General features: G+C 43.5%; 1 protein-coding gene across 1 annotated transcript; it reads left to right on the plus strand.

Moving 5' to 3' along the window:
- Nucleotides 1-7,584: 7,584 nt before the first annotated feature.
- On the plus strand, nucleotides 7,585-11,071 carry LOC147410042 (uncharacterized). The gene is made up of 6 exons (XM_086432043.1): nucleotides 7,585-9,679; nucleotides 9,764-9,922; nucleotides 9,999-10,388; nucleotides 10,470-10,649; nucleotides 10,734-10,793; nucleotides 10,877-11,071. Exons 1-6 carry the CDS (start codon nucleotides 8,549-8,551, stop codon nucleotides 11,069-11,071), a joined length of 2,115 nt encoding a protein of 704 aa, XP_086288169.1. The 5' UTR covers nucleotides 7,585-8,548.
- Nucleotides 11,072-21,059: the final 9,988 nt, after the last annotated feature.

Consider the following 21,059-nt stretch of genomic DNA (forward strand, 5'->3'; position numbering starts at 1 on the left):
GCTCCATGCCATCGAGACCAAGGAATCAATAAGGTAACTCTGTCAGACCCCGTGCTTAAGTAACCATTTTCTACAAAAGTCATCAGTTTAATCGGTAATTCGAAGTCGTGTTTTGTAAAATTTTCATCTGGCCCATACAAATAGAGGTTTAGTCTATTCTTTGCAGTTCTTTACATGTAATTCCAGCAAAGAAGGGCAGCTGTAGACACCCCAATTTGAATGGGCCCTCACTCGAAAAGGCCCAAAAACAGTGATTTTCCGATATATTTGGCTAATGGGCCTCGAAGGCCCGAAGCATTAAAATTTGACATTTCTTAACAAATCAAAGCCTCTAACACCTCTCAATGGGTTAGTAGGTCCACCAAAAAGATCGACATGCTCCGCACCACTCGAAATATCGATTTTCTGACAAAATAAGCCAATGTGCCTTTAAGGCCCAAAACATTAAAAGATGACAGTTTTGATTAAATCGACGCCCCTAAGACCACTCAATAGTCTAAGGGACCCAGAAGAAGGGTTGTGATCCATCCCACATGTGTTCAACATCAGTGCTCCACGCTTACATTCAAAAAATTGATAAAATCCTTCAAACGGGCCCAAAAGGCCCAAATTGCCAAACATGTGGCATTTTTGATCAAACCGACAACCACAAAAATCTCAAAAAATTAATAAATTATAAAATAGGGGACTTGGGATGCCAACCCTTTCATCTACCCTCCACCGTTTCTCCTCGAAATTCGCGAACACTCTAAACCCACCTAAGGCCCACAAGCCCTCAACTCTTTCCTCAACCCATTTTTTAACCTTACCCTTAACCCAAAATTGATTCCACACCACCTAAACCCTAAAACAAACCTACCCTCAAATATCTAATCCAAAAAAAATCCTAACCAACTCAAAATGTGGCACCCCGCCGAACGCTAACACAAATCCCCATATCAGATCTCGAGGTATTATGTAGCACCTCGAAATTTCAGCATGGTTTCCTCTGTTTATGTTAGCATTCCAAGGTGTTCAACCTGCACCTGATAAATGACATACAATCCTGCATTTACATACATAATGTAATAACGAGCGGAAGCCTATATACATCTAATATTGTACGATAAATCAGAGTGAGGAAGAAGAAAATTTATATACAGGATTATACAGAGATTTTCTCACTCTAACAAAAGTCCTAACGCTCAGAACAACATCTATAATACTACCTAGACAAACTAACACCATTAGAGAGGTGTAGCTCCAATACTCACCAAGTGACAAAGTCTGGCTATCTATTTGACCCACCAGATGATTCTCACTCGTGCTCTATACTTGTCTCGCCAAGCTTTAGATCTGAAACTAAAAAATAGAGAAGGAAAGGGTGAGTAACAAGGGTTACCCAGTAAGGAAGCAACAATTTCTGCCAATAACCTCTCCTAACATGAACGAATAAACATACTGAATCATTTTAAAATAAACAAAATTTTAACTGGTACATATAGCCAGGGATGAGCAACTAAACATTTTAAAACTCACATTACATCGATCAGCAGTACTCACTATAACATTCTCTTTTTATACAAATCTAATTGATCAAATGGAAACAATAAACATGCATTTCATCTTATATATCAAAATAAGCAACAGATACATAATACACAATGGTGGAGTATTGGAATTAGAGAGTTGGGATTCACGACTAGATCGCTCCCAGTCGGGACATGATGTTACAATTCTTCTCGGGCTTTTAGTTCCTGATTTTGTGGCTGGTCGCTGTTTACCACGCTTGGTTGACCATTTATCCGGCTCAGGCTGGCCGTTTGACGTGACCGTAAGCAATGGGTCTCTTTTCGATGTGTCAGAACGTTCGACTACTATAGATTGTTAGTGATCACTGACTAATCATCTTCGTCTATGCCTATCAGGCGTACATGTGATTCCCAAAGATACAAACCATTCGTATACGACCACCTTTACATTACAAGTTCACAGGTAAAGATAGAGAGGAATAAACCCGGATTCCAGTTGTGACTCCACTCTCATACGCGTCCCATACCACGTATGAGTTTGGTGGTCCCTACCGTACATCCCAGGATAGTACATCACTCCGGATGATATGATGCACTATCCCTTCAGGCATTCACAAACTCTTTAACAGCTCACAAAATAGCTACTTATATATATTATTTTCATTTGAAAACAAAAGAGAAATTAACAATACAAGGTTGAGAATAGATATCCAGTTTCCTACCATGCAAGTGTGGCCACTCGGCCTAAAATAAATAACATAACAGAGCGCCTCGCGCTAACAGAAAGTAAATAAACATGCAACCAGTAACATTATCCCTGGATATCCGTTCACGAACCTGCATACAACACAACAACGTAAAATGCAGACATCACCCCTCGGGTGTGACTCTGACATTTTACCGTTTCATACCATTTTTCCCTTTTTTCGACTTTTACAATTTTCAATCTCTTCATAAAATATCCATTTTCTGATATTCATCAACTCAATATGAGTTCATTGAATATTAAATCACATTTTTCAACTATAGAATTTATTTCTATCAATAATATTGAAAAAAAATACAAATTTCATATCAAAATGGGGTCCGAGCAGTGCACAAGACCCAATTTATAGAAATAACCCGTTAAAATATCCTACCCACGTATAATTTGTTAAAAAATACAATTAAACATATCAAACATGCAATTTCTGGCGTGAATTTTGAAATAACAAAAGAATTCTATATTTTGGAAATACATCCAAATTTTTTTTTCAATAAAATCCTAAATGCAATTTTCACAATCTACGATTACTAATAGAAATTGAGAGTTCCTTACAATGTCTAGGCGAAAGGATCAAAGCGTGTGCGCGGAAATCAAGGCGCTCGGCGCGGAAATCGAGATGGATCGAACTTCGAAGCGGTTGATTTTATAAAACCGACCCGGTGGTTTCGAAGATCTAGATGTGCTCGTTTCTTCTCCCTTCTACGGCGAAAGACAGTTTGACCTCAAAACCGATGAAAATCGAGGTCGAAGTTACGAAATCTCCGTATAAAAATACGACTGATTTTTGACTATACGGGGTGAAAAAGACGAGAAAACGAAAGGAATTTGGGTGGGTTATGTAGAGAATGAGGCTGCGGACGTTTCTCCCTTCTGCGTTAGAAGACGGTTTGACCCCGAAACGGACGAAATCTGAGGTCAAAGTTTCGAAACTTCCGTATCCAAATACGGCTGATTTTTGACGATATTAGGTAAAATAGAAAGTGAAACAAAGAAACGTTGGGTGGGTTTTGTAGAGAACGTAGCTGCGGACATTTCTCCCTTCTGCGTCGATCGTCGACGGCGAGCCGTTTGTGAGAGATCTGAGATGGAAGATCGAAGAGAAAAAAAATCATTTTTTTATATGTCTCGGCCGTATGGACACGTTGGGGAAGATGACATATAAAAAAAATTAAAATTATTATTTAAATAAAATGTGGGACGAATTCGGTATTTTGTCAATTGTTTCGATCGATGATAACTTGATCATCCGGACTCCAAAACTGGCAAATGAATACTCTATTTTGCCTAATTTTTCGTTCCGGATCTAATGGTGTAGTCAATTTCTATAAATTTTATCTCTAACAAAATTTACATTTTTGGCCTGAGGTGACCCCTAAACTTGATGTCGTTTTCGTTTTTGGCGATAATTCGACTTCCTGATCTCCAAAAATGATAAATAAATAGTCTATGTTGAATAATTTTTCGTTATGAACCCAATGGTATGATCGAATTTTAAAAATTATTCCTCTAACAAAAAGTCACTTTTTTAGCCTGGTCCGACCCGGTAATCGAGGATTTTGTAACTTTTATATTCGGACTCGCATTTAAGCATGCTTACAGGCTAAAGTATATTTTTCGATCATTTTGAATCCAATGGTGAGGTCAAATTCTATTAAAAATTATCAGAACAAGGTCCTACAGTTTTACCCTAAGTCCCACTTTCAAGATTTTCTTAAAATTCGACTATTTATTTTTTCCTCGAGATACGAATTAAAAATTTGGGGTTTTACACAAAATGACCCATAACCCTCCTAAACCCAAGCCCAATACTTAAAAGCCAATAAATCTATCCAATTCATTATCCAACCCACTACCTTAACCCATTATCCATTATCCACATCAACCAATCACAATCTTCACATCAAAAGATGACACATGTCATCACCACTATTCACCTCCCTCATCTAATCACCCACCCCCATTACCATTCTCTAAAAAAATCAATCAAATACATCACTTCCCTCCAAAATCACCTCAACCCATACCCTACCCTAACCTAACCTATCCCCATTCTCCAACCAACCACATCACAACCCATACCCAACTCACCCTAATCTATCATTCTTTTCTAACATCAACAACCACCCACATCACAACCCATCATTTCCCTTAAAACACTCTAACAAAATCACCTCAACCCATACTTCCCTCATTATCATTTCACACCTTTCATGTATGACTTGAAATCTTAAAATGTATCTCAAGGAAAGAATTTTATATCCGTGCATTGATTTAAAAGTATAGATTCTTAATTTTTAATATTTGAGGAAAATAAACTTCACTAATAGAATTAGAAGTGTGGACACGACTTTTTAAACATTTTTAAAACATCCCTCCACTTTGGGGTATTTTGGAGTCGCCACCATTCATTTGCGGAAATGGGTGTGAATGGTCACCCGGATTTGTATTTTTGAAAAAATCATGTCATTTTGCATGTTTGATGACTCTCGTTTGATAATGCACGTGGCCCAACCTCGATTCAAGGTAAGGGGGTCCATTTATGGAGTAGGGAAGGTGTTAGGCACCCTACTCCACCCACTATATGTGGTAACCTCGGATCCGGTCATTTTTAAAATAAAGAAAATAAAATCGAAAATGGTTTGAGGTGTGCCCTCAAGTGTGAGGGGATTTGATATTGATTTAGTCCATTGAGGGCACCCTTATTGAAAAAGGGGCCCTTGAAGGACTCAAATCATTATGGTGTGTGCAAAGTGTGGGAAAAGAAAAAGTAGAAGAGGGGATGTAGAGGGGGTGTTCCTTTTGTTGAACCCACCTTGACCCTTCCTTGACTTCCTTTGACCTTCCTTTGAGTTGACTTGGACTTGCTTGAAGTTGTAGGAGATTGAGTTGAGTTGAGAGTGAGGTGTTGAGAGTAGAGTAGAGAGTAAAGTAGAGAGTTGTAGTGTTTTTAGGATTTTTTCTCAAATTTTCATTAGTTGGTGTAGAAAGAGAATGGGGGGGTTTTTATAGAGGTTGAGAGGGTTTTTTAAGGGTATAATGGGGTGAAGGATGAGAGTAGTGGTTAATGGCATGGGTTGGAGAGGAAAAGGGTATGAAATTTGAGATGAAAATGAGGGTATTTTTGTAATGATGGAAATGGGTTGTGTTTTAACCCAAATGGTTTGGATCTTACCCAAATCCATTTGGGTAGAGTGTTTGGTGGGGTGAGATGAGTGATGGTTGATGGGAGGAGTGGTGGTGTAAGGGAGTTGTTTGGAGAAGGAGTGTTGAGATGGTTGAAGAGGTAAGGTGTTAGATTTGAGATGATGTGTAGTGTAAGAGGTTGATTGGTTGGATTTTGGGAGAGGTGAAGGGATGAAGACATGTGGCAAATGGGGAGATGATGAGATTGGTTGATTGGTGATGGTGGTTAGATGATTAGAGAATGGGGAATAGGTTAGGTTAGGGTAGGGTTATGGGTTATGATGTTGGTGGTTGATGATGAGAGGATGGGGAATAGGTTAGGTTAGGGTAGGGTTATGGGTTATGATGTTGGTGGTTGATGATGAGAGGATGGGTAATAGGTTAGGTTAGGTTAGGGTAGGGTTATGGGTTGAGTTGATTTTTGGAGGGAAGTGATGGAGTTGGTTAATGATGATGAGAGGATGGGTAATAGGTTAGGTTAGGGTAGGGTTATGGGTTGAGTTGATTTTTGGAGGGAAGTGATGAGAGGATGGGGAATAGGTTAGGTTAGGGTAGGGTTATGGGTTATGATGTTTTTTGGAGGGAAGTGATGAGAGGATGGAGAATAGGTTAGGTTAGGGTAGGATTATGGGTTGAGTTGATTTTTGGAGGGAAGTGATGGAGTTGGTTGATTAGATGAGGGAATGGGTAATAGGTTAGGTTAGGGTAGGGTTATGGGTTGAGTTGATTTTTGGAGGGAAGTGATGAGAGGATGGGGAATAGGTTAGGTTAGGGTAGGGTTATGGGTTCTGATGTTTTTTGGAGGGCCGTGATGCGAGGATGGGGCCTCGGTTCGGTTAGGGTCGGGTTATGGGTTGAGTTGCTTTTTGGGGGAAGTGATGGAGTTGGTTAATGATGATGAGAGGATGGGTAATAGGTTAGGTTAGGGTAGGATTATGGGTTGAGTTGCTTTTTGGAGGGGTGATGGAGTTGGTTGATTCGCTGGGAGGGGGCCGGGTGTGATGCCATGTGTCCTTTTTTGTATTGCGTTGGTGATTGGTTTGATGTGATGATGCTGGTTTGGATTGGGTTTGGGTAGTGCGTTGGGCTTTGGTTGGGTTGGGTTTAGGAAAGTAGTTTGGATTTTATGTGATGGGCTTGGGTTTCGCTTGAATTGGGTTTATGCTGGATTGGGTTTTAGATTGAATTGGGTTTATGTTGGATTGGGTTTAGGAGAATAGTTTGGGTTGAATTTAAGGATGTAGGAGGGTGGTGAGGTGTGCGGGTCCATGGGCCACGTGGGTGACCTCGGACATTTATTAGTTGAAAATAGATTGGGTTCTTGTAGGTTTGGGCCTCGGGGCCCGTTCCGATTTTTCGATTTTTTTGGGCATCTCGCGTCGAGGGCCCGCTCAAATTCGGGTGTCTACAGCTGCCCCTCTTTGCAGGAGTTGCGTGCAAGGAACTGCAAAGAATAGACGAAACCCTGATTTGTGCGGGTCCGAGGATTTTGCTCAGACAAGTTTTTGAAAATACCGACTTGATTTGATGGTTGAGAGATGGCTACCCAAGCACGGGGTCTGACAGGGCGCCGGTTGATTTCCTCGACCTCGTGGCGCGGAGCTCGTGTGAGGTCTTGGATTTGTGATGATTTGAGAAAAACTTTGACTTAGGTACTTTCAAACGAGTCTTTAAGCAATTGATTTTGGCTTTTGCAAGAATACCATTTTGATTTTTTGATTTTTTTTTGATTTTTTTTGATTTTTTTTGATTTTTTTTGATTTTTTTTGATTTTTTTTTTTTTTTTTTTTTGATTTTTTTCTTTTTTTGATTGATTTTTTTTTTTTTTTTTTTTGGTGGTCCGTTCTTGAAGCACGGACTGTTTAAACCGCATTCGGTCCGTGCTTGAAGCACGGACTGTTAAAACTGCATTCGGTCCGTGCTTGAAGCACGGACTGTTTAAACCTCATCCGGTCCGTGCATGAAGCACGGACTGTTTAAACCTCATCCGGTCCGTGCATGAAGCACGGACTGCGCAAAATTACTTCAGTCCGTGCTTCATGCACGGACCAGAACATTTTTAAAAACCGAACGTCGCGCCTAGACGTTTCACTTGGCCGTTCTTCTCCGTTTTCTCCTCTGGTTCTTCGTCTTCTCCTCTGATTCTTCGTCTTCTCCTCTGATTCTTCGTCTTCTCCTCTGATTCTTCGTCTTCTCCTCTCTCATTTCTCTCTTGCGTGCTTGGGTGGTCGAAGAGACATGTCGGGCGTGTGGATATTCGGATTTGGAGCCCTTTTGATACTTCTTTGGATTACTCCTTCGATAGAGGTTAGTTCATCTTCTCCTTTTAGATTAATTTCTTTTTTTTGATTTTCCAAACCTTTATCACATGATCACCTGCTTCGAACAATCCATGACGGACACACAAACCTTGTTGTATGTATGCTTGTTAGACTAGGATTCTTGTTTTTGCCTTTGCCATGTTTGTCTTCTTCGAAATGAAAGTCCGATTGTATGCTTATCTCTGATATTTCTTTCACCTTGTTTGTTCACATGCGATCATGAAGTCCTGTTATGTGTGTATTGTGACTTTGTTTCATTTTTCATGCTCTTTTTTATGTCTTCATTGCTTGTGAAGTGTTCAAGGCATGATTATTGCAATTTATTATTTTGTTTCGCATGCTTTTGCTCTTTTAGAACCCGTTGGATTTGCTTTGGACTTTGGAGTAGGTTCCTTAGCTGTAGGTGTGATTAGTTGGTGGTGGGCTTTGGGGAATGATTGAGACCATGGTTAAGCAATCGGATGGAGTGATTTGAGTGTTATTAGGAGAGGTTAGGCATAGATTATGGTTGGTTTTCGAGATTCAAGTTGGTGAGGCATGGTTAAAGATGGTTGGAATCTTGATTTGTGGGGGGTACTCGAGGTGATGGTGTAGCTTCGATAAGTGGGGTGCCTTGCGAGGGTCAAGGTTTTGGTTTGGTTTAGGTTGGTTTTGTGGGTTCGAATAGGGTCGTTGCTTTGGTTCTTGGCTTAGGTCAATGGGTTCGATCGCCGTTAGGATTTTTGGTTTGAGTGGGCATTTTATTGGGTAGTGGATTTTTTATGTAGATGGCGCGTACTCGTGGGAGTAGGGCTGCATTGATCGGCGAGCCTGGAGATAGACCGGCTATGAGGACTCGATATGAGCAGGAGACAGTGAGGGTGCCACCGGTAGAGGAGGCGACACAGTCCTCATCTAGCAGCTCTTCTTCAGAGAGCGAGGCAGAGGTCGGCGTCTCTAGACGTCGGTCTGCCGTCCGACGAGTGCCTGGGAGGAGTAGGACTGCAGAGGCGGCAGGCAGAGGTGGTGGTGGCCGAGGTGATGGTGGTAGTAGCAGTGGTGGCAGAGGTGACGGTAGTGGAGAGGGTGGTAGTGGTGGTCGAGGTGATAGTGGTAGCCGAGGTCGAGGAGTAGAGGGAGCTCGTGCTTCGATTCCTGCAGAGGCCAGAGAGGGTGTAGCGGATACTCCTCTTCTCACTGGATTGAGCAGGCACGTCTCGATGTACGTGCGGATGGACGTGCCGACTCCTTACCCATCCAGCAGCTACAGGGGCAGTTGGAGGACTTTTATGCTAGAGTTCTCCCAGTTTACTGAGGATCTGAGGGGTCAGTTCACCCGAGCCGGCTTTGGAGCGTTCTTGAGGATCCCCTACTTTAGGTCAGACCGACCTATTTTTGTTGCAATGATGGAGAGATGGTTTCCGGCTACGCACACATTTCATATGCCAGAGACAGAGATTGGCATCAGGCCGTCAGATTTTGTGACCATCACCGGGATCTCTATGGAGGGAGAGGCCATTTTTCCTCATATGCTGCCATTAGATGAGGTTGCCGAGTTGATTGGGGCTCCTTATATTCCGGCTGGCGAGGTCGGCAAGCTGCATAGGCTGGGCATGAGGTTTCTGTGGTCGACCCTAGGTCAGCGGGGTCGGACCGTGAGGCGAGGAGATGCCGATTTTGCTGCTGTTTTCCGCCTCAGTTTTCTGCTTTTATTGGGGAGTTGCTTCTTCTTGGAGGACGACTCTACCGTGATGACTTGGTTTCTCCCTTTTCTTCGAGACATCCGCCGAGTAGCTGCCTATGACTGGGGGAGTCTGATTTATGGCACCATCCTTGGTGGTCTAGATCGTATCGTGGAGGGTATCACTTCCCCACGAGGTGGCGGTATCTCGGCCAGGTTCTTCTGGCCTTTTATCGAGGTACTTTCCTTCTCACATCTTGAATTTTTAACATTTTGTCTCTTTCGATGATTGGTCTGATCTCGTTGTTTTCTTTTCTTCCAGCTTTTTGTACATGTTCACTTCCCATATTATCTACCTGAGATGCGCCATCCAGATGAGGGTTATCCTCTCGGTGCTTTTTGGGCGACTCGAGACGGGCGCGTTATCAAGAGCAATGCCCGTAGCGCTCGGGCCCACTTTGATAGGTGTAGGCTTCATGAGGTGAGTAACTTCTTTCGGTTTGTAGCACTAGAACTTCTTTCCACTATTTTAGAATCTCATTGCTTCCCTTGTGCAGATATTTTCAGTTACTTTTCCGGACCTTCCTCAGTCGGTCCAGGAGCGCCGAGAGGTGTGGGCAGCCTTCGATCGGGACGTGCGACGGGAGATCTATCCCTGCTTCATTGGTCGTCTCTTCTATGCGTACTACTTTGGAGAGCGATTATTCTTTCAGCATGATCGATCTCTCAGTATCCCGGCGGCTCCGGTGACGCCTTCTTCTATGGATCTGTCGAGCGAGGGGTACCTGGCCCAGGTCGGTGGAGTACCAGCGCGAGGGCTTCTAGTGGAGGGTGATTATATCAGTTGGTTTAGGACCGCCTCCATTGGTTGCCTGATGCCTGCTATGCCCATGCGTGCCGGGATTACTGAGATCGGTGGAGTCTTTATCCATGAGCATGATGATACCGTGAGTCCTTGACTTTTCTCTTTTTCTTATCTTCTGATTCTCCATGACTGTTCAAGTTTAATTTGCTACTTTTTTTCTCAGATTGATGATCTGCGTTGCCTCCGGGAGGGGTATAGCGTGATCGAGGCCCAGGCGGCCCGTTGTGCTGAGATGGAGGCTCGGTGGAGAGCGGCTCAGGCGGAGGTGGCAGCTCAGGCTGAGCGCATCCATGAGTTAGAGATGAGGCTGGCCATGAGGGAGTCTCGTGCCCAGGCTGAGATGGTACGTTTTTCTTTCCCTTATTTCTTTCAATTCCGTATTTCTATCACTGTAGGCTGATTGCTTTGTTTTCATGTGATGTTTCAGGACTATCATCGACGCCATGATGGGGCCAGCACATCTACTCATCCGCCTCCTCCTACTCAGGTACATTTAATTCCAATTATCTTCTTTCACTATCCTGCTTGCATATTCGCCTGTCATTTGAGTGCATCTGTTTATCTTTTCAGGCTTCGGATGACGCCGGACCCTCTACCCGACCCCCAGCTTCTACTGTAGATTCTTCTGATATGGGCTTAGGGATGCATGATCTGCCTGCCTCTTCTGGTACCGGTTCTGTCTTCTCCGGGCTGCGGGACGTAGATCTTTCTGGTGTTGATTCTACTGCTCGAGATGCTCCTGGGTCAGATGATGATAGATCTTAGGATATGTTTATGAACATTTGAAACACATGTAAATATTTTTCGTATTTTGTGCTCATTGTATGACTCTTTTTATGATATATATACTAGTGTTTATTTTATTTCGTATCCTTCGTGAAGTTATGATTGAAACCATCGTGGAGCAATTGGGATGGTAACATCAAATAACTAGGGTTTATGGGCCCCTTTATGCGTCCGTTCATGCATCAATTCAACATCTTGCATGTACTGGTCCGTGCATGAAGAACGGACTGCGCTTATTTTGAACGGTCCGTGCTTCATGTACGGACTGTTTGAATTTTGAACGGTCCGTGCTTGAAGCACGGACTCAAGTAAATTTACTCAGTCCGTACTCCATGTACGGACCAGAACCTTTTATTTTTCCTTTTAACTCACAGTCCTTCATTTGGTCATTCTCCTTCACGATTTTGGTTATTTCACACACACTAGGGCATCAATGGAGCCCACTCATGCTTTGGAGGATTCCACCCACTTTGACATTACGGTTGAAAGCTCATCTCCCGCTCTTGAATGTAACTTCCACCTTCCTAATCTCAAAAGGTACGCCGTTATAGACCCATTCTTACATCAATGGCTTACTTCTATGACTCATGAAGAGAGAGCTAGGTGGGATTCCAACAAGCTTGGGTTCACTCTCTCTTTGTCGAAGGTCACTATCATGTGGGACTTGATAGAGGCTCTTATGGGATTTTGGGTCTCGGAGCTCAATTTGTTTCGTTTTGGAGACAAAGAAATGACTCCTACGATTGAAGAATTTGAGCGCATACTCGGCCTTTGCCAATCGCCTCGGGTGGTTGTACCACCCTTGCGTGAAAGTTATAGAAAAGAAGCGTCGGGATTCTTTGGGGTCACCAAGCAACAACTAGGACGGGTGGATGGAAACTCGAATCTCCTCAAGGTTTCTAAAGAATTTTTGCTTCGATGGCTTGGGGACATGGATTCTCCATCTCGATTTGATATTTTGTCATTGGTAGTAGTGAACCAACTCTTGTTTCCTCGGAACGATGAGTATGTGAATCTAGCTTTGATAAGCGTCCTTGACCAAGTTCGACAAGGTTTTAGGTTGGCTCCTATGCTTCTAGGGGAATCCTATTTGTCTCTCACAGCTTGTTCGAGCGGGAGAGAGCGAGTATATCATGGGTGTGCTCCATTGTTGCAGGTAATGTCCTTTTTCAAATTTGGAAACATCATGACCAGAATTGAAGCTTTTAGATTTTGAGGCATTGTGATTAGAGTTGACTTCCCTTTTTGTGCAGCTTTGGTTCTTCGATCATTTGGCTTTGACTGCACCCATTAGTCGTCCTTTCAACGTCCATGCTGATTTAGTGGCTTTGATGAACAAACGGAAACCTCCTGTCCATTCTGGTGGCAAGTTGGGTTGGTTTGAGGGCTTGCAAGGCATGCCAGATGAAGAGATACGTTGGTTAGGCACCTTCCAGCCTTCAGCTTCACCGGTTCTCTCATTTTCCCAGAGTTGCTTTGCCATATTGATTGGATTGACTGGGGCTACTCACTACATCCCTCTTCGTGTGTTACGACAATTTGGTGAAGAACAGGGCATAGTGACTCATGGAGATTTCAGAGAGTTGGTTGGGTCTTTTTCTCCTTCTCCCTCCTCATGGCAATTGCGTAATCGGTTAGAGAAAGCTTGGAAGAACGTGGTGACTCTTGATCATCCTGTATTTCCGGGTTATTCTTTTCAAAACTACCAACTTTGGATGCAACAACAGATTGCTGAGAGAACTTGTGCCACGCCTTCAGTTCAAGGGAGGTCTTCTGGTTCTCATTCTTCTGACCACCGTGATCGACTGGCGGAGATGAAGGTGTCTCATAAGCGGATTGAGAAGATTTGGTTGCGTTCTGAGAATGACCTGAAGAACCAGATAGCTCGACTCGAGTTTTTGAAGAATGAAGAGTCTTCTGTCCTGAGGGCGGAGATTGATGATCTCCGGGAGAGACTTGCTCAAGGTCCCTGTTTTGATGCCTTTGCATCTTACTTGGTGAGTCGTGATGCTTTCGATGCTGAGGTGGTAATGATGGGACAAGCTGCCCGCATTCGCGCCTTAGAAGAAAGACTTGATTCCTTCTTCATTTCTCGTCGAAATGTGTGATTGGCACCATTTTTTTTTTTTTTTTTTTTTTTTTTTTTTTTGTATTTTCTTTTCCTTTTACAAAACGTAATGTGAAACTTTTTGAAATGAAAGGAAAATAGGTTTTTTACTTACTTGGCCTCAGGTGTATCTATTGCTTTGAAAACATGATGTTTGAATAAGTCCTAGATTTTTCGTCATCGGCCAAAATAGTAGTTTAAAAACATTTGAATTTTTGGTAATTTGTCTTTGTCGAATAGATATTGTAGATCCAAAATATGAAGATTTTCGACAAACCTTTGTTATCTCGATGATATTGGTGTTTTTGCCAACTACTGAGGATATAGATGTCAGCAGTTCTCAGGCTCTTTTTAGAGTCATCCCCAGTGCCCCAGTACTGGGTGAATATCGATTGAGCATGGGACTTGGGATTTTGGGAAATTTTCGCCGTTCACAGTTTATACTCATGCGGGCCAGGAGTTCTTTTTTTTTTTTTTTTTTTTTTTTTTTTTTTTTTTTTTTTTTTTTTTTTTTGTTTTTTTTTTGTTTTTTTTTTTTTGTCCCCTTATTGCCCCTGGTGCCAGTTACGGTTTTCACCAGACCCGGTTTCCACATTTTTGCGCATCGATGCCTTTTTGGGTTTTCATCGTGCCGGTGGCTTTGATCTTGCCATAGTCTGATTTTTTTACTCATAGCGCCCTTTCGGGTTTTCACTATGCCCTTTCAGACTATGCTTGTATTTTTTTTTTTTTTTTTTTTTTCATTACAGATCTTGTTTGGAGCCTCTGTGTCTTTGTGGCTTGGTGACTCAAGTTGAGCTGCGAGATCGGCGACTCTACTCTTGTAGTGGCACTCTTTCTTGAGTAACAGATCTAGATTCCCCTCTCGAGTTTGCTGACGACTATTCGTGGCTCGGCAACTCAAGTTGAGCCGCAAGATCGGCTGCTCTACACTTCGAGTACTCTTTTTTTTTTCGAATTTCCGACCTGGACTCCCCTCTCGCGTCTTCCAACGACTAATAAGACTTGAGGTCCGGATCAAGCTGCCAGATCATTGGTGCTGCCACCGTCATTATGATGCCTTAGAACATTCCCTGATCCGAAAGGACTTTTAATGGGACGAAGTGTTGGCTAAGGCTGAGTGTAGTGGAAAGGTACAAAAAGGTTAAGGTAGGTTCGTCTAGAGTGGGTTAGACTTGGGGTTCGTCTATTTTTGTTTCGAAAAGGTGATCTATGTCTCCTCCCAGCGTCTCTCGAACTTGTTTAGGCTGGAGATTTGGGTCGAGCTCAGATCAAGTGTCCGAGTTTTTTGAATTTTTTGAATTTTTTTTGTGTTTTAGCCGTTCACAGTTTATCCTCATGCGGGCCAGGAGTACTTTTGATGCTTTTGATCTTTTGGATTTTTTTTTTTTTTTTTTTTTTTTTTTTTTTTTGTAACGTTGACTTGCCCCGGTCTTGGGTTAAGAAATGAATGTGATGGCTCAAAGGGGTTTGACTAGGGTTAGATAGTTTGTTTGGGATAGCAAAGATGGCCTTTCGTCATCTCAGGCTCAGATCTCAAGCGTAGTACTTTTTAACGGTGTCAGCATTGATCGGCTGAGGGAAGACTTGTCCGTCCATTTCTGTAAGGATCAAAGCTCCTCCCGTCATCACCTTTTGCACAATGAATGGTCCCTCGTAATTTGGTCTGAATTTTCCCCTAGCATCTTCTTGTATTGGTAAGATCTTTTTCAAGACAAGGTCTCCTGGTGAGAAATTCCGAGGTTTGACTTTCTTGTTGTAAGCCCGTGCAATTCGCCGTTGGTAAATTTGTCCATGACAGATAGCTGCGAGACGCTTCTCTTCAATCAGATTTAGTTGATCCAATCGAACTTGAACCCATTCTGTTTCATCCAACTCTGCTTCTTTTAAGATTCGGAGGGAGGGAATCTCAACCTCGACGGGTAAGACTGCTTCCATTCCATACACCAATGAGTACGGAGTTGCCCCAGTTGAGGTTCGAAATGAAGTCCGATAAGCGTGAAGGGCGAAAGGCAACATGTCGTGCCAATCCTTGTAAGTGACTGCCATTTTCTCGATAATTCTTTTGATGTTTTTGTTGGCGGCCTCAACTGCTCCGTTCATTTTGGGTCTATACGGTACAGAATTGTGATGAGTGATTTGAAAGTCTTCGCACATCTTGATCATGTCCTTGTTTTTGAAGTTCTTGGCGTTGTCTGTCACTAAACCGCTGGGAAGCCCATATCTGCAGACAATATTGTTCTTAACAAACTTCAGAACACTGCTCTTTGTGACATTGGCATAAGAAGCGGCCTCTACCCATTTTGTAAAGTAATCGATAGCGACTAGGATGAAACGGTGCCCATTTGAAGCTTTTGGCGAAATCTGTCCAATAACGTCCATGCCCCAGAGTGAGAAGGGCCAGGGAGTAGTCATGTTGTGCAATTCTGATGGTGGCGCGTTGATCTTATTGGCATAGATCTGGCAGAGATGGCATTTACGGACGTGTTGATAACAGTCACTTTCCATGGTTGTCCAGTAATATCCCATTCTCATGATCTTTTTAGCAAGCATGTGACCATTCATGTGAGGTCCGCAGACTCCACCATGTACGGTTTCGATCAGTCGTTTTGCTTCTAGTTCTGCCACACATCGGAGTAAGACTTCATGATGTGATTTCTTGTACAGAATGCCATTGCTTAGGAAGAATTGACCTGCTAGCTTCTGAATAGTCCTTCGATCATTTGATGTTGCGTCCGATGGGAGAGTTCGATCTTCGAGATAGGCTTTGATGTCTGAGTACCAAGGCTTTTCTTCAGATTCTTCAACTTCGACGGGTAGGCAGTAAGCTGGCTCGTCTTGAAGTCCAATCTCAATAGGGTCAATGACTAAGTCCTCTGAGATACTGATCATGGAAGCGAGCGTTGCTAGTGCATCAGCAAATTGATTCTTGGCTCTCGGCATATAAGTGAATGAGATTCTATCGAAGCGTGAGCTTAGTTCCTCTAGATACTCATGGTAAGGGATCAATCTTTGCTCTCGGGTCTTCCATTCTCCAGTCGTCTGATAGACTACTAGGCTTGAATCTCCGAAAACATCGATCTCATCTACTTCGAGATCTAGTGCTGCTTTCAACCCTGCTATGCACGCTTCGTATTCAGCCTCGTTGTTAGAACATTGGAACTTTAGTCTGATTGCAATTGGCACGTGGGACCCATCTGGTTTGATCAAGACTGCCCCTATTCCGTTCCCTTTCTGGTTTGCTGCTCCGTCGAAATACATTTTCCAGCCCGGTTCTTCATCATCGTCTTCAATCTCAGTGAGCAATATGGCTTCATCAGGAAAGTTTGTCTTCAATGGTTCGTAATCAGGCAATGGATGCTCGGCTAAGTGGTCGGCGATAGCTTGCCCTTTGATGGCCTTTTGAGTGACATAGGTGATGTCAAACTCGGATAACAGTAATTGCCATTTCGCAGTACGACCTGTTAGTGCTGGCTTTTCGAAGAGATACTTGAGAGGGTCCATTCGAGCGATGAGCATAGTCGAGTAGCTGAGGAGGTAGTGGCGCAGTCGTTGAGATGCCCAGACCAATGCACAACAAGTCTTCTCGAGTGCCGAATACTTTGCCTCATAATCAGTGAACTTTTTACTGAGATAGTAAATGGCTTGCTCTTTTCTACCTGACTCATCGTGTTGCCCCAGTACACAGCCCATAGACGTTTCTTGCACCGAGATGTACATCAGTAAGGGTCGTCCTGGCGTAGGAGGAACCAAGACTGGCGGATTGAGCAAATATTTCTTTATCTTGTCGAAGGCTTCTTGACAGTCTTCGTTCCATGCTTTCGGCATATCTTTTCTGAGTAGCTTAAATACTGGTTCGCAAATAGGCGTGAGTTGCGCGATGAATCTGCTGATGTACTGTATTCTACCCAGAAATGCTCGGACATCCTTTTCTGACACCGGTGCTTTCATTTCGAGAATGTACTTGGTCTTTGCTGGATCTATCTCGATGCCTCTTCTACTGACGATAAAACCCAATAACTTGCCTGATGTTGCCCCGAAGACACACTTTGCTGGATTGAGCCTTAAGCTGTATTTCCTTAGCCTGTCGAACAATTTCTTGAGATTTATCAGATGATCTTCTTCTATGCCCGATTTAGCGATCATATCATCTACGTAGACTTCCATTTCCTTGTGGATCATGTCGTGGAATAAAGCCGTCATTGCACGTTGATAGGTTGCCCCTGCATTTTTAAGTCCGAATGGCATGACTTTGTAATGAAAAGTGCCCCAGGGCGTAATGAATGCTGTTTTCTCTTGGTCTTCTTCTGCCATTTTAATCTGATTGTACCCGGAGAAACCATCCATGAATGAGAACATACCATGCCCCGCTGTACTATCGACTAGAGTGTCGATATGAGGTAGTGGAAAATCGTCCTTAGGACTGGCTTTGTTCAAATCCCGATAGTCGACACACATTCTTACTTTCCCATCCTTCTTTGGTACCGGAACGACATTGGCTAGCCATTCGGGGTACGTGGAGACGGCGAGAAATCCTGCTTGAAACTGTTTCATCACTTCATCTTTGACTTTGAGTGTCCATTCTGGCTTGAGTCTTCTTAATTTTTGCTTGATCGGCTTGCTCCCAGGAGCGATCGGCAGTTTGTGAACAACGAGATCTGTGTCCAAACCAGGCATATCTTTGTAGGACCAGGCGAAGATGTCTTGATAATTACGCAATAGTTCGATCATTTCTTCTTTCTGCTGAGGGGTTAATAAGGCTCCGATTTTTACAACACGTGGGTCATCTTCAGTGCCGAGATTAACTGAGTCTGTATCCTCAATGTTTGGCTGAACACCCTTTTCATGTCGTTCTAACAGGTCCTTGATTTCTTTAGGAGGGTATTCCACTTCGTCCTCAGACTCTTCTTCAATTCCCATGAGATCGAAGTCGAGTTCAAGATCGAAGTCATACTCATCCTTTTCATATTCTGTTCTGTCCAAAGGTCCATTCGATTGAGACAAATCCCTTAAATTTTGAGAAAACTCTTTTTTGGTTTTTGGAATATATCTGTTTTTTTGAGATTTTGAAAACTTTTTGATTTTTTGTTTTTTGAAGACTTTTCGATTTTTTTGATTTTTGAAGAATTTTTGATTTTTTTGGTTTTTGAATGCTATTTTCCGGACATCTGAAATAAGAAGAACAATCATGCATTAGTAAAGATAGGGAGCCCTCAAAACAGTCTTTACCCGAGGACGAGGGCTCGTTATGATCCTCGGGCAAACTGATGCCGCCTAACGGCGTTTTTTTTTGGAGGCCTCGACAGCCTCAATGTCAATGGGAATTCTTCCCAATTGTGCAGTGTCTCCCCTCTCTGAGGGGGCGGATGAGATGTGAAAGTGATTTGTTGGGTGATTTGGTTGGTGGTTCGGAGATAACCATGATCTCCGATTGATGTTGTTGTTGTCAGGTTGGGGCACAGTCCCTCCCAAACTCGGTGGGATGACGACTGATGCCCAGTCAATGCCGGTTGGAAAAGGTGATTTGTTCCCTTGGCAGTAGTGATTTCTACTTTGATGGATTTTGGAGCGGTCTCCGATGGACTTTCCTCGGAATCCCCATTGAACAAAACGTCAATGCCTTCTACGAAGGATGATTGGGACTCGACGATTGAGTCGTCTTGAAAGTGCAGTGGTGCTGTATTTACCATTTTTACCCTTTTTGCCCGTGGTGGTTCTGATAAGTTGTCGGGTCTGATATGGGATTTCGGGAAGCTTACGCTGATGTGAGGGACTCGGCCCGGGTTCCAGACATTCGATTCCCGATTTTGCTTTCTTGCTAGTCGAAGTTCTTTCTTCTTTTCTTTCATTTCTGCTATGTCTTTCTTTGTGGGCCTGAACCCTAGACCAAAATAAGGAGTATATTTGCTTGCTTCGACTGGTGTAGCTCTTCCTTTTCCCCCTGGTCCTAACCCTTGCTTGGGCCGGTAACCTCCCCTTTTCATGACCCGACCAACCATAATGTTCGCTCTCGATAGCTTTGCCTTTACATTCTCCTTTCCTTTCTCGATGTGGTTGACAGCCGCAAATTGATACGAATGGTAGAGTGCCTTGTCCTTCGTCATCTCTATATCAATGAAAGGCACGTCTGGGGCTCTCCCAGCTGGAATAAGGTTCTCTGCCAATACTGATACCATCCTTTGCCCCATGATAAATTTGACTCTTTGGTGCAACGAGGAAGGCACAGCCCCGGCAGTATGGATCCAAGGCCTACCCAGTAACAAGTTGAAGGTCGTTGGTATTTCCATGACTTCAAACGTCACTTCAAAGGTGCAAGGTCCTATTGTGATTGGTAGGTTCACCTCGCCCAACGAGTCCCTTTTCGAACTATCGAACCCTCGAACAACCTTATTGTTGGGTTTCACATACGACCAATCGGCGTTCAGCTTTCGGAAGGTCTCAAGTGGACAAACATTAAGCGCTGAGCCATTGTCAATCAGCACCCTGGCAACCATCATGCCCTTGCATATGACCATAATGTTCAGTGGCTCGACATGCCCCGTCCCCTCAGGCGTTAAACTCACTTTCAGTGAAAATAATAGGATTGGAGGCCATGATTGGCCAACTGTTTGCTCTAACTGCGCTGGTGTCGTGGTCGAAGGTACATGTGATCCTCTTAGGACTTTTAACAATGCATTTTGGTGTTCTTCCGATTTTTGCATTAGTCCTAGGATGCTGACTTGATCTGGCTGCTTGTTCAATCTGTCTATTATGTTATGCTCTCTCCTGAGGATGAGCTTAATAAAGTCAATGGCTTCTTTGTCTGTCACTTTTGCTTCAGCTTCTTTATCTGCTGCTTTCACCTCCTCTTTCTTCTGGTCATTCTCGTCCATCTTGCCCTTTCCCTTTTCCTTCCTCTTTTCCTCATCTGTTGTCCCTCGTGTCGTTTCTTCGGCCTTTTCCTTGATGCTTACCCCCTTTGTTGGTATTTTTTTGCATCTCCCTGTCTTTGTCATATTACCGATATCGGCCACCAATGCCTTCTTCATTGTTTCGACCCCGGCGGTTGTGGTGATGGTAGTCTCATAACTCCAAGGAACTGCCTGGAGAGAGCTATAGGGGAATGGCTTAGGTGAATGTATGGTCATGGGGGGTGGATCGGGTGGGGTTTCATATTGAGAATGAGAGGAGGGTGGTGATGATTTGGGTGTAGTGATGGTAGGGGAAGTTATGTGAGGAGTCGATGGAGTATATGGAATGACGAGTGGTGGACGTGGAGATGAAGTATATGGTATATGGAGGGGGGGTCGAGTTGATCCTTGGGAATATGGTGGTGCGTAGGGTATAACAAGGGGAGGCCTGGTTGAATTTTGATGATGGGGTGATCCGTAAGGTATGACTAAAGGAGGTTGGGTAGTAGCATTTTGATGAGTGGGATGGATGGTGAGGTCGGCTAATCTGAGTGGTAGTGAATTTTGGGGTGAGTTGGTTGTGTAATGGTTGACTGTGCTGACTGTTGGTGCTTCTGATCCTTGAGTTAGATGGACCCTGATTTTGGACCCGATAGGTGCTATCAGATCCGAAGGATTAAAGTAGAGTTCTCCACAAATGACATTTACCCTATGCCCACTTCCCTCCCCGTTATGAGTAGGTAGGGGGTTTTGATTGATATTCTGTTGTTGGGGTGGGTTGGGAGGCCCATCCAGGATAAGAGCCTTCTTGTCAATCAAGTTCTGTACCTGATGTTTGAGCTGCCAGCATTGGTCTGTCGAGTGCCCCGGTGCACCCATATGAAATTCACAAATCAAATTGGGGTTGTACCCTGGCCCTTGGCAGCTTCAGGATTTGGTGGACGTTTGACAAGATACTCACCCTTGAGCA

This window comes from Akebia trifoliata, chromosome 2, assembly GCF_017979445.1.
Source record: "Akebia trifoliata isolate Shusen 1 chromosome 2, ASM1797944v1, whole genome shotgun sequence".
Lineage (NCBI taxonomy): Eukaryota > Viridiplantae > Streptophyta > Magnoliopsida > Ranunculales > Lardizabalaceae > Akebia > Akebia trifoliata.

What these genes read in the sequence shown, in the direction of transcription:
- LOC147410042 (XM_086432043.1), top strand. Translation starts at nt 8,549, where the DNA reads ATGGCGCGTACTCGTGGGAGTAGGGCTGCATTGATCGGCGAGCCTGGA. An exon ending in TCTTCTGGCCTTTTATCGAG is followed by an intron (nt 9,680 to 9,763) that starts GTACTTTCCTTC and finishes CTTTTCTTCCAG; the next exon opens with CTTTTTGTACATGTTCACTT. An exon ending in CTCGTGCCCAGGCTGAGATG is followed by an intron (nt 10,650 to 10,733) that starts GTACGTTTTTCT and finishes GTGATGTTTCAG; the next exon opens with GACTATCATCGACGCCATGA.